General features: G+C 43.3%; 1 protein-coding gene across 4 annotated transcripts in view; it reads right to left on the reverse strand.

Moving 5' to 3' along the window:
* The window catches only part of Tsp26A (Tetraspanin 26A), a 52182-nt gene that overhangs the window by 11291 nt on the left and 24193 nt on the right, over nt 1–16698 (reverse strand). The window contains exons 8-9 of one of the 4 annotated variants that reach the window (XR_011229435.1): nt 7133–7249; nt 6566–6722 (exon numbers count right to left, since the gene is read on the reverse strand). Coding sequence is in view for 3 of the 4 variants with exons in the window: in XM_045751307.2 (XP_045607263.1) it covers nt 6566–6679; nt 7133–7249 (231 nt within the window). In the remaining variant the exon portion in view is untranslated. The remainder of the gene's footprint in view (nt 1–6565; nt 6723–7132; nt 7250–16698) is intronic. The other 3 variants (XM_045751307.2, XM_045751310.2, XM_045751309.2) reach the window with 3 other exon arrangements.

Here is a 16698-nt window from a genome sequence, read left to right on the forward strand (position 1 = left end):
AGGGAGAAGGGGCAGGTGCCCTTCCTCCCACCTATATCAATACATGTACAGTATTGTTATTTCATTTCCTGTGGAAGGGGTAGATATGAATGCTAGTGTTCTAGTAGAAGTACAGTATAAGACATCCCCAATATACAAACATCTGATTTCATGAATGGCCCCTTAGGGTATCCATTTTAGCCAGTCAGTCCTCTATACCAGAGTCTTTTTAATTGGAATTTCATGAAAATTATATAGCAAACAAAATTAACAAGTTTATAACCATAAACCATTTATAACCAAATTTTTAACCATAAAATATATATTGTAATAAAAATATTTTGGCCAAATATACCTGTACACGAGTGGTCAAGTGCAGTTATGATTATGGTTGGCATTCCCATAACATAAGCATCATTTAGATTTTTAAGCATACCTTGCCAACAAGCATTGTTCTAGAGATAAGCGTTTCACCAACTAGAGACTGATGCGTGTTAGAGCAGCCACATTAGGATTTGCAAACAATTGAACCATGACCAGACTCTTAGCCAGCTAAGGCTCATGTCCGTTAAATAACCCAGTTATTACTAACACTATATGAATTGTAGGGGCCTCGTAGCCTGGTGGATAGCGCGCAGGACTCGTAATTCTGTCGCGCGGGTTCAATTCCCGCACGAGGCAGAAACAAATGGGCAAAGTTTCTTTCACCCTGAATGCCCCTGTTACCTAGCAGTAAATAGGTACCTGGGAGTTAGTCAGCTGTCACGGGCTGCTTCCTGGGGGTGGAGGCCTGGTCGAGGACCGGGCCGCGGGGACACTAAAAAAGCCCCGAAATCATCTCAAGATAATCTGTATAACTGTTGAACTTATACTGTCCAGTGGTTGCTGGTAATTTAACTTTGGTTCAACATTGGAGTAAAATTCTGGTCCGAGGTCATTTGGCAGTGTTGCAGAGATCTAAATTAATTGTTTGTCCCACGTACCATATTTGTTCATGCAGGGTGCATATCAGCTGCTTAGCTGGTCAAATGAGCGAAGACCAGAATAACAAGAATTAGAACTTTGGAATCAAGTTTAAAGTGAAGATGATTCCCACATCCACTGAACTGTTTAAATTCATTCAACCTAAATGAAAATAAAACTAGTAAAGGGTTGTGTGCTTTAGCAAAAATTAAGCCAATAATTCACACAGTCCAATTAAGCACTGGGCTGTTCGGCTTCCAAATACGGCACCCCTCCCCCCCCAAATGTGCAGAAAATAAATTTTCTGGAAAAATCTGTTTTTTTTATAGTGTCAAAAACCCTTCCCCGAGTATGGATATGTTAACAAAAAGTCGAAATTGTACTTACTTTAGCCGCTAAGGGGACCATAAGTTCGTGCACGACGTCATGCCCGTGGTCGCCCATGGCTTACACTCCCGGGGCCAGTAGGGCGCCTGGGTCAAGATGCGCAAGTTGCCATGAATATATTTATTAATTTTTGCGCACAGTTCCAAATTCATTTTATTTTTTTTTCGTGCCAATCCTATGTATTATGAACACGTACACTATATTATGGCAGTAGAACATCCGTACTGTCCGAAGACACTGTGTTACGTGCATGACACGTGTACGCATATCCTGCACATATTTCCAATGTATCATGCTAATTTATGTATATATACAATCTATTTACACACTGTACAGTATTACACATTATATACACACACCATAAACACACTCAGAACTCCACGAGTGTGAGCTACCACACCCAGCCAGTCCTCCCTCACTCTTCCAACTTCGTACTTGCCAACTACCCTCCTTCTGCCATATTGTTATTCACACCAATGTTTCATGTTGATTTATGTATATTTACAACATATTTACACACTATACACTGTCACACACTATATACATTCACCATCAACACACTCATAACTCCGTGAGTGTGACCTGCCACACCCAGCAAGTCCTCCCTCACTCCTCCAACATCTTACTCGCCAGCATTGCTGATGCCCTTTAGGTGTCGATAATAATCCAAGAGGGGGGAATCACCATCCCCCACGCCACTCGCACCCTCCATGGGGCATATTGAGGCAGCAGGCTTGGAAGTGTCTCATTCAACACACCCGACAAAAAAAAAAAAAAAAAAAAAAAAAAAAAAAAAAAAAAAAAAACAGCAAGCTAGCCAACTTCCTAACCCCCCTAATACATCCCCCTCACCACTGACACACCCATTTATTATGCACTCTTCATTCTGAATAAGGCATATGATAGAGCGATGTGTTACAAGCCACTGAAATGGAAAAATTTTCTCTCAATTTTGTGAAAAGCATGGAGTATAGTATCAAGGCAGCTATGTGGTGTGGAGTCAGTAGTCGCCACAATTGATAGGTTGACAGGTCTTCGCTCACACAATACAGGAATCCCCACCCATGACTCCGGCAACACACTGGTACCCGGCCACACAATGCCAAGGCAGCTGTTTCTTACACCCTAATTGTCTTAAAAATTCTGTGAAAAGGAAATGTTCCAACTGTTTAAAATACTGTATATATCATAATTTTCACCATTATTATTGCTGCAATGACATTTTTCTAATAAAAAGGCTCTTTTCAGTGTAGATAATGTGATAATTAACATCATTAAATTGACTCGTGGCATCTGACAATGAGAGGAGAGGAGAAGAGAGTAGTGGCTGGTCTCTGGTAGTCAGGTGCAGGAGGGGGTGCTGGAGGGGGAGCATAGAGGCGTCAGTCACGTGTTGCCATTTAGCTCCAGAGAGGAACCAGAGCTCTCCACATACAATTGCTGCTTCCCGTGACACCACTGTTACTCCAGCTTTCCCTGACAACTTCTACCACTAACAACCTGCCTCCCATGAGATTACGTAACTTACACCACCTGCCCCCTAACAACAACTCTCACCAATGCCCCCCTGACACCATTTTATCACCATTTTTATTCCATTTTTATCACCATTTCTCCCTAGAAACAATGGGTGAGGATAATAAAACACTGTATAACTATTTACACTTTTGCGAATCATAGCCGATGATGGCCAGCTCCGACGCTCTGCCTCAGTGACCGCTTGAACGAACATTCCTTGCTTAATCGAACATTTGTATGTTCCACTGAACATTTGGTACCGAATTCAATTTGTTTGACTCTTCCGGGAATTCGATAGAGCAGGGTTCGTTAGATAGAGGAAGCACTGTATCTCTAAAACTAGAGTTTCGACTTTCAACCATATAAAAAAAACAGCGTTGAATGTAATGAAACGCCATTTTCTAGGAGAGACCCGGAGGCTCCCCGGAGCTATACCGGGCTGATGTGTATATTAGACCGTGGCAACAGTGACTTGACGGAGTTCTAAACCTAACGGGGACCAGAGCCAGAACCTGGCCCCTTCAAGAGAGGCATGAGGAGCAATAGCTTAAAGACACCCCTCTTGTAATTAGAAGCAGTCTTTGTCTGCCATCTACAAGGTCAGGCACCCAGAAAGGTAGGAATCTCAAAACAAACTACTGTTGGTCAAAAATTGCAAACCGACAGCCGAACTAGCAAACGGAACTTCCAAATGAAAAACAAGGATACTGTATAAACATGATGTCACCACAACCGCCGCGTATCCGTCTGCGCAACCCCCCATCCCTGGGAAGGGGACAGGAAGGGATAAAGGGCGCAGACGGATATGGGGCGGTTGTGGTGATGTCATGTTTGTTTCCTCGTTTTTAATTGGGGAGTTCCGTTTGCTAGTTCGGCTTTCGGTTTGCAATTTTTGACCAGCAGTACAGTAGTTTGTTTTGAGATTCCTACCTTTCTGGGTGCCTGACCTGGTATATGGCAGACAGACTGCTTCCAATTACACGGGGGTGTCTTTAGGCCATTGCTCCTCGTGCCTGAGGGGGCCAGGTTCTGGCTCTGGTCCCCGGTAGGCTTAGAACTCCTTCGATTGACTGTTGCCACGGTCTAATATATACATATCAGCCCAGTATAGCTCCAGGGAGCCGAAGCAGCTTTCCACAGAAAATCCAGTTTCTGACCGAATATCACCATTTTTACAAAAAGTGTGCACAGTTGTTTGTTCTTATAATCCTACAGAATGTATGTTTCATAAACCCTAAACGTTTCGAGTTTTAATTTTTTTGTCTAAATTTGGCGCATATTTCAAATGCCATATTGATGATTTTGTTTACAGTAAACTATACCAAAAACCTATATTCTCAACTTATGAAAATGAAAATCACCTACTATTCTGAGAGCATAACAACACCAAATGAACAATTGGCGATATTTAATACTTTTGCAGTCGATTTGAAAATCTGAAAATTTTCAACATTCAATTTTATAATTATTTTAAATTTTTTTTTTCAAGTACGTTGGTGATCATTTAGACAAAGTTGGAACATTTACCAAGTAGATTATGCACAAAATATTTGATAGTGTTTCAGCAAATTTAAAAAACCGAGTGATATGCCTTGTTGTATAAACACACTGTGCCTTGCTCAGTTTAACTACTGCACTGCACAATGCGTTGTGAGGCTCTCTATGGGTGGTGCGGAACGCGCCTCAGGGATCTCATAGGTATAGCGTTCGATTCAAAACTACTGCTGCTACATGGGGGTTCACATCGGCTTTCTCAGGGCTCTTGGAAACAGACTCCATTTAACAAAAAAAATCGTGGGCAACATTCCCGGGTGTGAGAGCCTCAGTACTGAGTGAGCCACTAAGACTGGCGCACGCAGCATGAGCTCACAGCACTGTTGTTCAGCTTGTGACCACAGCATTGCCAAATAATGTCCAAATGTATATGTACAGTGGTACCTCGGAATACGATTGTCCCTGAATACGAGTTTTTCGGAATACGAGCAGGATTTGCTCAGAAAATGTGCCTCAGAAGGCGAGGGTTACCTTGGAACACGAGTTTGTTTATACGTGTACAGGCCGACTAGCGCATGGTGGCACGGCGATCGCGCCTCAGTTTACCAGTGTCTCGCGCCCAGTGACTATCCCACCTGAATTCTTCACAAGGATTTACAGTTTTTTGTCGGTTTTTTGGCCATTTGAGCATAAAAGTTGTCATTATATATCTCGCCATGGGTCTCAAGAAAGCCATTGGTAAGGTTCAACCTAAGAAAATAGCTGTGAGTAGAGGCAGTAGAGGATGTCCCTTCTTCATTATGGGGAAATTTGCTTCGGAATACGAGTTTTCGGAATATGAGTCATCTCCAGGAATGGATTAAACTCTTAAACCGAGGTACCCCTGTATCTGGTATTATTTAGCCATGATAATATTACATATGCCAGAGTGTGATAAAGATTGTGTACAATGTTCAAATATCAGTGAATCAATGCTGTTCATGATGTTCACAGCGCTAGCCACAGCATTATTTCCTCCATCTAGGATTCTTCAAATGACTTCTTATCTTTCTTTACAAAATAAACTTGTGGTAAATTATTCATTTATAGGATTTAGTGACCAGGATTCTGATAATAGCAGGATTGTGGTGATAATTAGCACTGTGTGTAGTATTGTGGGAGGAGGAATTTTGGTGAGGAAGGGAGGGAGGGAATATAGATAGCGTCACTGTGTGTGGCAGCCACTCTTGTTTGGGCTCACCATACTAGCTTAGTGGTTCGCTATGGTGAACACAAATGTATATACATATATAGCATGTGAATAGTGTAATAACAGCAACAGGAGTATGTTGGGCGAAGCCATTTTGGCGAGGGAGGTGGCGTCGTACTCGTAGCATCGTCTACTGTGTGACTTACCATGCAGTGTATGGTGGCTACTGTGCTGTTTGGACACAATACCAGCTTAGTTGTATAGTTATGGTGAATAAAACGTGTAGATCCTTATACACAACGTGTGTAAATAGTGTAATAAAACATAAGAGTATGGAGGGAGGAGGAATGTTGGCGAGTATGGTGTTGGAGGAGTGAGAGCGGGCTGGCTGGCTGTGGCAGCTCACTTATGTTTTTTGGGCTCACCATACCAACTTAGTGGTTCATTATGGTGAACACATATATAGATGGGAATATACAATGTGTGTATATAGAGTATCCACGCAATTTAACGGCCTATATGGCGCTGTACCTAGGTCGTTGCGGTCAGGAAAAACAACAGAGTAGCCTACACTGTCCGCAGACTTAGACCCATCACTGAAGATGGAAACGGAGCGGGAGAGTAAAGAAAAGTGCTAAAGGAAAATGAGTTTCAGAACCGGAGGAGGGGTAAAAGCTTTAGTGATGCGGGTCAAGGATGTACAAAAATTTTGGAAGGGGGATTCTCCACGGGGGCAAGGAAGGAATAATACGAGGAGAAATATTAGAAATACAAACTGAAAGAGAATCCTGTAAGCGAGATAACTGGATCAGTGATTAAGGGTTGAGCACAATTACCTCAGAATGCTTTATGAAGAAAAAAAAATGCTGAAACTTTAAATATTTGAGCTTTTTAAGACCTATATTTATGAATAATTTATCTTTATACCTAGTATCAGATCTCGAGCTAAATGAAGTCTTCTCTGCCTGAAGCCCCCCTCAACAGGTTAACAATAAAACTTAACATATAAACTTGGCACTTGGCCTAAGGACTTACCTGCAAGAAGGCAACTCCTACTGCTACGCCTGCAACAACCAGTAAGTTTCTTTCTAACCATTCTTCTCCTGCTTGTAAGCAGCCTTTTTCATATATATGTGATGCGTCGAGTCGCTGAAGCAGAAGGGAGTGCACTTAACAATACAGCGAATATTACCTTCAATTATACGGAATATAATTAGGATTTCCATGCAAATTCAAGAGAAAAATACAAGCTATGGATCTACAAGGATAAACATTTGCATATTAACTAACCATGCATAGTGTGCTCTATGAGAAACCATATGGTGACTAAATTACCAGTATGCATGCATATTACTATGAAGCATTTGTCAAGACACCAAAGTACCTGAATTGAGCTTTGTCTATACTGTACAGTATTTACTGTTTATACTGTATTTTAATGCAAGCATGCACCTAATAATATCTACTTTGTAAATCCAGGATCTGAAAACAAGAAAAATTCTAAAGTCTTACAGTAAGCTTGGACATCATGCAAGTTAGACCGAGATTTCAATCTGTACAGCAGATATTGTTAATGCCAGTCGATTCCCAGCCATTGCCTACCTGCAGCACCGCCACCCCAACCGCTACACCTGCAACAGGCACTAGGTTCGACTCTATCCATTCTTCACCTGCTCGTAGACATCCACGATCGTAAATAACCAGGGACCGATCACCATGCTGTAGATCCCACACAATCCAACACCCATTATAGTTAATGTTCATTTATAAGCAATACAAAGTTATTTAAAAATGGAAACATGCCCATTAACCAATCAATTTATAATGTCCATGATTCACTAAACATGTTAATAGACATAAGCTAGCCAAGTGCAGAAACCATGAATGAAGGTACAGTGTTCACAGTGAGCTCACACTAAATTCACATTTTGTGAATGAATTCTATTTAATTACATTTTTCTATTTCAGTATGCTGTACCTCAAAACTAAACCAGTGTTATGAGTTTACCACACAGCAATGTATGAGGCACTACTGTATTATATTTTGTATTATTATTATAATAATAATACTGGCATTATAATATTTTATTTATTTATTATTTAATACACGAGGTCCCACCCATTCGTTGAGCACCTGCCCTCAGTTTATAAACTCGTATAATGATAAAAACTTTATGTAAAGTAACTTCCAAGCTGCTTTAGCCATGCTGTTAGAAGATATATTTGCTTATTTAGGCCATTAATGGTTAACTTTGAATACTGTATAATTATATAACAATTTTAGCCACTTTGCCAAGCTTTAAGAGTGACATTTGGGGGTCATGAGCCAATGACAAAATTTTATGGCAACAAATTTTTAACAAGACTTATTGTTTTTGTGCACAAGTGTTGAGTACAGAATGCAAGCACAAGAGCACATGTTTGCACACGTGCACATGTATGTGAGCAGACAAGTGGTGGCTAGTTTATCCGAAATAAAAAAAAAACAGCGTTGAATGTAATGAATCGCCATTTTTCTGGGCGAGACCCGGAGGCTCCCCAGAGCTATTCAGGCCAATATGTATATTATCAGACTTTGGCATCAGTCAGTGTGAATGGAGTTCTAGGCCTAATGGGGACCAGGAGCCAGAACTTGACCCCCCTCAGAGAGGAACAAGGAGCAATGGCCTACAGAAATGTACGTGCATGTGTGGAGCATTCTATGTTCACCCAGAAAGGTAGGTGTCCCCAAACAAACCCCCCCCTAATCTTGTTAAAACTACTGCAGAAAACTAACAAGTAAAACAACTCCTCAATTGAAAAACAAGCAAACAAGCATGACGTCACACTTGCCGTGCCGCTTTTCTGTGCAGCTCCCCCCTCCCCGGGAGGGGGAACCTCAGACCCATCGCGCCGCCTATCCACCTGTCGGTTCAAGGCTGGATGTCAAAACACGCGAAAAACCCCGCCGACAGGGGAAAAGAGGGTTGCTGGGGAGTCTCTGTATCTCGCCCAGAAAATGGAGCTTCATTACATTCAACGCTCGTTTTCTATGAGAAGCCCCTTTGGCTCCCCGAAGCTACCCACCTAAAGCCAAGGACAAAAGAGGGACAAACCCGGGAGGCGGAAACCCAGCACCTATAAACCCCAATGCAAGGCAACAAGCAACACAAAGGACCCCGCAGACGACCCAAACCCCAGAACAGGGACGAAAGGTTACCCTGGGCAACTAAGCACGTCCAGGGCCACAGAGGCCATGACACAAAGGCAATGACCGAGAGCCACAACCGGACACAAGAAGATGCACCCCAGGCCAAAACCAACCAAGCAACAACTTCAGGGACCCCTCCAGAAAAACAGTCAACCCAACCTTGCCTGAAAAAGAATTACAGCTGCAACAAACAAACCTAACACCAGAACCCAAAGGAGCAGAAACCTCCGAGAAACAATCCGGAACCGAAGGGGCCACAACCAACCTAGGGGAAGAGATAAGAGCATCGTGTCCAAAGACCAGGGTGGCTCAGGCGGTGCATGAGCAGGCCGGAGATGAAACAACACCCTAGACAGCTTGCGAAACGGTGCAGAAGGAACATCAAAACCGAAAGCAGGCCATAGCAGCTCCACCAGTGCCGCATGATACGAGGCAACAGAATGCAGCATATGAAGACCATCCTGAAACAACCACTAGAGAAAAAAACAAGACCACCAACGAAAAGCGAAGTACACCTACGAAGAGACAAAAAGGAAGGAAGGACTGCCAGAAAAATCCCATACTGCCACCTCAACAAAGCATGCAGGTGGGACGCCATTAACGAAGCCACCTGATCACCAAACAGGATGTGATAAGACACGAGTCAAATCACCAGCCGCAAAGACTCGAGGAGAAGACCAAAACGGCCCCAACTGAACCAAGCATCTGAAAGAGACGGAGCTGTGGGAAAACCTCTGGGTATGGAAACAGAGCAAGCAGCGCTTGAAACCAAGGCTGTCAGGGAACCAGATGGAACGTCCATCTGGGCATCAGTAACCCGAACCCAGCGAGCCGGAAAAGAACCAACCCGGGCAGGCAGACACGCCCCGTCCGGGAGGAACCCCCCCCCCCCCCAGGACCCGTGAAGGACCAACAAGCCGATAACGGATGACAACGAGAAGCCGCCGCTTGCAGAAACAGCCCAACTGCGGACACCGCAAACAGCAAGGACAAAATGGAGACGAAAACTGAAGAGCCAGGGGCCAGATTCACGAAAGAACTTACGCAAACACTTACGAACGTGTACATCTTTCCTCAATCTTTGACGGCTTTGGTTACATTTATTAAACAGTTTACAAGCATGAAAACTTGCCAATCAACTGTTGTTATTGTTATAAACAGCCTCCTGGTGCTTCGGATCTCATTAACTCTTTAATAATTGTAAACAAAGCCGCCAAAGATTGAGAAAAGATGTAAAGGTTCGTAAGTGCTTGCGTAAGTGCTTTCGTGAATCTGGCCCCAGGAGCCCAGGCAGAGGTCAACGAGGAAGCAAGCACCAAGAGCCGACATGCAAGACGTGAAGCAAAAATGGTGACACCGCATCCCGCAGGAACGGCGCAACTAGTCCCAGCAGGGCAGAACGACGCACGTGCCGCTGATGAATGTGAGAGAACTACTTAGGATGTGTACTGGACTAAAATAAAAAGTCCCGTATGGAAAACTAACACAAAGAACAGCTCGTAGCCAGGGCTGTAATTCCTAGCTCCCCCTTCCCAACGAAAATGAACTGCAGGGGGCAGGAGTGGGTGAATGGAAATCAACATCCACCTGCAGACATTGCAACACAGCAGCCCGTAGTGTGATACAAGAAGACGAAAGAAATTGGTGCTATAACTGAACACTGGTCAGTTCAATCAGGGTACTGAACATGTGCATAGTCCAGCCTAGCACTATCATTAGTATAGCCAATATGCACATACTAATATACACAAGAATGTGTAGCATAGAGGTAGGAAATGCATAAATATGCAATGAAAAGACCTTAACCCTTAAGTTGCACATCGCATCATATGATGCTCTGACCGACTTGCAGTAAATTGCGCATCGCATCATATGATGCTTTGGAGTACTACGCAAGATTTAAATGGCCCGCGGATACATGGGAGTTCACCACACCTTCATCAGGGCTCTTGTAAACAGACACCATTTAAAAAAAAAATCGTGGGCCAAATTCCCGGGTGTTAGGGCCTCGGTATTGAGCGAGCTATCAAGCCTGATGCACGCAACAAGCGCTCACAGCACTGCTGTTCAGCTTGTGACTACAGCATCGCCTAAAAATGCCATAATATACTTGTTTCTTGCTATTATGTAGCTTTCTTGCTATTATGTAGCGATGATATTATTACAGAAGACCCCTGACTGTGATGAAACTGACCAGGGTTCTGATAATAGCAGGATTGTGGCGATATTTAGCGCTGTTCTCCATGGAGGGAAGAGTAATGCTGTGGGAGGGAGGGTGGTGGCGTTGTCTTCTGACTGTGTGTGGCCACCTTTTATTGACTGCACACACCATACCAGCTTAGTGGTTCGCTATGAACACAAATGTAGATACTTATATATAACGTGTGTATAGAGGGTATAAACAACATTAGGAGTAGGTTGGGAGCTGCCATTTTGGCGAGGGAGGTGGCGTCGTCTGCACGACTTATGTTGTTTACTGGTGACCACTATGGTCTTTGGGTACCATACCAGTTTACTTGTACAAGTATGGTGAATAAAACAGGTAGATACTTATATATAATGTGTGTATATAGCGTAATAACACCACAAACAGTATTATTGGAGGAGAAATATTAGTGCGTCTGGCCTTGAGGGTGGCCGCCACCAGCTGACTGTGTGAGTAGCTACGTCTTTGTGCCTTTACTCACCATACAAGCTTAGATGTACAGTTATGGTGAACAAAACATGTAAATACTTATATATAATGACTATATATAAAAGCAAAAACAGTATGGTGGGAGGAGAATGGTGGCAAGTCAGGTGAGGTCAGGGAGGGAGGGGGTGGCAGCCAGTGGTGGGCTGCCACTGCCACTCGGCATACCAACTTAGTGGTTCGTTATGGTGAATACGAATATAGATACTTATATATAGCGTCTATATAGTGAATAAAAGCAAAAACAGTATGGTGGGAGGAGAATGTGGGCGAGTGAGGTGTTGAGGGAGTGAGTGGCTGGCTGGTGTGTGGCAGTCACTCCTCGTTACTTTTTGACTCATAATAGCAACTTAGTGGTTCGTTATTGTGAACAAAACATGCATACTTATAAATAACCTGTGTATATAGTGTAATAACCAACAAAGTATTTGTTCACTGTTTGATGAACATAATTGAATCAACAATATGCACACCATATTTTTGAGTTCAGCGATGATTCACTCATTATATAAATATATCACTACACACTATTGAATAATATTACAGCAAAAAAACTACAAAAAATCAATCAAAGACATTGAAATAATTAGGTAATTATCTCTTTGTGGCAACTCTGGCCTGACAGCTGGCGAGCAACAGACCGTCTGGGACGCACACTGAGTCAGCCCTGTTTTTTGCCAGACTTCCCCGCCCTATAGCGGGCAATATATGCCACTTACGATTTTTTATTATTTTTCCCATGATCAGTGAACACAAATTAACAGGTTTAGAAGAAAAAAAATTTTTTTTTGGTATGTGCCTGTGAGTGATACATGCTAAATAGCCCGGCGCCATACAAGGGTTAAATATGGCCTACATACCGGCAGCTAGGGACAAGAGAGTAATCAAAATGACGAACTAAAATGACAAAGGTAGCAAGTGCTAACATAATTTACAGGATCGACACTATATACTGTACCGAGATTCCAATGCAGCCAGGGTGCACTGAATGGGTGGCAATGGGTACAAGGGTGCAGCCAGGCACTGAATGACGATCAATGAAGAGTGACCAGGAAGCAAGAAAAGATGCAGTCTCTGAAAAAGTAAAGCAAAACTTTCCAAAATTCGGGGCTACCCCCCCACAGTGTAACGAATAATATACTGTATATGGACATAATACTTTCGCGCCCACGGTGGTCGCACATAAAACTTTCCCCTCATGCTCCCAGCATTGCGTCGATTGAGCGGCGACACTGAAAAGTGTATACTCTTTTTCACGGTTCTGACTTTAATTTGCGACGTACATGTTTCATTTTGGTGTCAATTTGTTCGCAATAGAATGTTCTAGAGGAACATATGTATAAAATATATCCCCAAAACAGGCGTGAGATCAGCACCAAATAAAAAAAACTAAGTCGATCGGTAGCCGTGAGCGCCAAACAGTGATGAAATGTTTCTAATCTTTTCAGGTTTGTCAACTCCAGACTTTTTCTACATCGTTCATTTTGGCATCACTGAACGCAATAAAATTCCCTACACGGACATATGCATATGAAGCCCAAATCCTGGGCGCGCCCCACACGCAGCAATGTCAAAAGTCGCCGAAGCATTACCCACTAGTGTACACCCATTGCCACACCTGCAAAACACATACGGGTACAGAAATTTTCCGTTTGCTAACAGAAGTTTTGGTGCTACATCGTTCATTGTGGCATCAAATTATTCGCAGTAAAATGCTCTAAATGGAAATATGAATATAAGCCCATATTGAAGAAAACCTTTGTCAATACCAACGACAAAGTATAAACCGTAATATCTTATTTATAAAAACTTAAAATGTCTGCACTTACCTACGGAATGATTATGGTACAACAATAAGTTGAGCATTCTTTGATCCACTCCACCTGCTTCAGAAAAAGGTTCCTGAAGTTGCTCAAAAGATGTTTCGTAGGTGGAGTGAATGTGTTGCGAGCGATTACTTCTTTTCCATCCAAAATACCCTCTTTCGGTGGTATCTTGTGTAGCAGGGTGTAGCACACAGTGCAACATCACACGTTTTGCACTTTAGCTTAGTGTGTCTGCTTATTCCTGACTTGTAGCAAACACGATACTTTAGACATTTTTTCAAGCGAATGATGGCATCTGTCAAATTCTTATTGACACACACTGCTGAATCAACAATACGTGGGTTTTCCTTAGGACGACGACTACTCGTGTCTGAGTGTTCTGTCACACCCATCTCATGTTCTGAGTCAGATGAGGAGTCTTCGCCTTGAGGTGTTGAAGGAAATAGAGGCTGCCTTACACTACATGGTCTGGGTGTCGACACATTGGCAGCATCAGAAGTACTTGCATCATCATTTATGCCAGGAGCATGTGCCATGGTGTTATTTGTACCATCATTTATGTCAGGAGCATGTGCCATGGTGTTATTTGTGAGAGGCCACTCATCAGCATCCCACTTCAATAGGGACCACATTGCCACCTCTTGAAACTGGAACAAGGTCATTTTCTTGGGATCACTGGTGTAGTGCTTGTACAAAACAAATGAATTATGTAGAGTCATTTGAAGAAAATTTAGGTAATTTTCTTTGTCCACTTGTGACATTTTTGTGTGAACTGGTAATATTTGACCATTTGGTCGAAGTGATCAACACCTTTCATGTAGCAATTATTGTCAAATTGCGGTTGGTTTGTTCATTTATTTGTTCTACTGAAGATGTTCAGTCACGTTTCTAAATTCTTTTCCTTCGTTGAACTTACTGGGTATCTGCATTGTGGCAGTTTGTAATGAGCGAGACCACCCCTTGCAGCCTCACGGGGGCTTCCCAGGGCCCCTTAGCCTGTTATTGCTAAGGGTAATCCCAGGCAGGGTACTGCTAACCAGCGCCCAAGTCTATCAAACAAACTTCTAAAACCAAACCCCCAGGACGTGTCCACTCACGGGGGCCAAGCAGGGAATACCACCGAGCACAGACAGTCAAGACCCTAAAATAACTGTGGTTAGGGGAACAAAAGCAGACCCCCACCAAGCACAAACAAAAAAGAAAAGAAAAACCCCACAAGAGGACAATGTACCCAGGAAAAACAGAGCCGGCCGCTGTAATATGTGAAAACTAGCTGCGCAGTACCCCACACCCCTACCAGTGCAAAAAGTACCACTTCCCCAAGGTAAACAAGGGAGGAAACCCCCCAACACACTCAGGGCGGTCAATCACCGAGCAGCAAAAGACCAACAGAGGTAGTCTCCAAGGTGACTTGTGGAAGATAACCCCAAGCCCCAAGGGCGGTACTTACAGGGCACTCAGGGAAGGGAACCCTAAGCACATGCAGCCTGAGTACCTGTGAATATTACTCCCAGCTCGCACGCAGAACACAAGAGAATCTGGAACTGGAGCCACACGACAATCACATTGGCCGAGAACTGGCAGGTGGATACCCAGCATGATGGGTCTGGGGCTCCCCCTTCCCCCTCGCAGGAAGGGGCGAGTTGCGCAGAGAAGCGGAGCAGCAAGTGTGACATCATGCTCGTTTTTCAATTGGGAGTTCTGTTTACTTTTTAGTTTTCTATAGTACTTTTAACCAGACTAAGGATTTGTTTTGGGGCACCTACCTTTCTGGGTGCCCAGCCCGGTCGACGGCAGACATAGAATGCTCCACACACACGTGCATTTCAATAGGCCATTGCTCCTCGTGCCTCTCTGAGTGGGCCAGGTTCTGGCTCGTGGTCCCTGGTAGGCAAGAACTCCAAGCATTTTGACTCGTATTGACATTCATACTGACTGATACCAAAATCTAATAATATACATATCAGCCTGGATAGCTCCGGGGAGCTGAAGGGGCTCTCCCCAGAAAAGGTAATGAAGACAAGAAATAGGGGGAACAAGATATAGATATACAGTACTGAATATACTTTCAAGTAAATATTTATTATAGCCCTAACACTAGAACCTGGCATTGAATCTGCACTTCATAAAGCACAAACAATATACAGTCTAAAAAGGTTAGCAATAAATATAATGCCCAAAATAAGAAGTCTAAACTAGAGAGGTTAAGGAAACTATTTAAACTATAGGGGAGAACAAATCCACAAGGGCCGTGATGAGAGTTCGAACCTATGTCCAGGATGATCCCAAACGCGCCTTAGTCTATTACGCCACGACATGATAAAAGAAATGCAACTTTTTGTGAATTTTGTGACCCCTTGTGGATTTGTTCATTTGATATATCACACTTCTATGAAACTAGAGTTGTGTAACTAACTTCTAGTGAAACTAGGCAGTGGAAACAGAAGGCCAGACACAGGATACAGAATGGGAGATGAAGTCCTTCATGAAACAGACAAAGAGAAGGATCTAGGAGTTGATATCACACCAACCCTGTCTCCTGAAGCCCACATCAAAAGAATAATATCTGTGGCGTATGCGAGGCTGGCTAACATCAGAACTGCCTTCACAAACCTGTGTAAGGAATCATTCAGAACCTTGTATATCACATATTTAAGACCAATCCTGGAGTATGCAGCCCTAGCATGGAGCCCGTACCTTGTCAAGCACAAGCCGAAGCTTGAAAAAGTTCAGAGATGCCACTAGACTAGTCCCAGAACTAAGAGCCATGAGTTACGATGAAAGGCTGCAAGAAATGCTCTTCATGACACTAAAAGACAGAAGAGTAATGGGAGACATGATCACTACCCATAAAATTCTCAGAGGAATTGACAGGGTAGATAAAGATAAACTGTTTAATACGGGTGGTACGCGAACAAGGGGACACAGGTGGAAACCGAGTACCCAAATGAGCCACAGGTACGTTAAAAAGAACTTTTTCAGTGTCAGAGTAGTTAATAGATGGAATGCATTAGGCAGTGATGTGGTGGAGGCTGACTCCATACACAGTTTCAAAGGTAGATATGATAGAGCCCAGTAGGCTCAGGAATCTGTACATCAGTTGATTGACAATTGAGAGGCAGGACCAAAGAGCCAGAGCTCAACCCCCACAAGCACAATTAGGTGTGTACTTCTGTGATTTCTGTGTGTACTAAATTAAGGGCGAAGAAGTAGAACAGCTTGTTGACAGCCTGGGTGCATGGAGGAATTGTGTAAAACCCCGGTTTGTGTCTCGGAGTGGCTGCAAGAACCATGTGAGAACAGCAGCACTCCCGGTTGCAATTCTTTTACCATGTCGTGGCGCAATCAACTAAGGCGCGTCTGGGATCATCCAAGACGTAGGTTCGAACCCTTATCATGGCCCTTGTGGATTTGTTCATTTGATGTATCACGCTATTGTGATTACTGTGTGTACTATAGA

This window comes from Procambarus clarkii, chromosome 23 (assembly GCF_040958095.1).
Source record: "Procambarus clarkii isolate CNS0578487 chromosome 23, FALCON_Pclarkii_2.0, whole genome shotgun sequence".
NCBI lineage: Eukaryota > Metazoa > Arthropoda > Malacostraca > Decapoda > Cambaridae > Procambarus > Procambarus clarkii.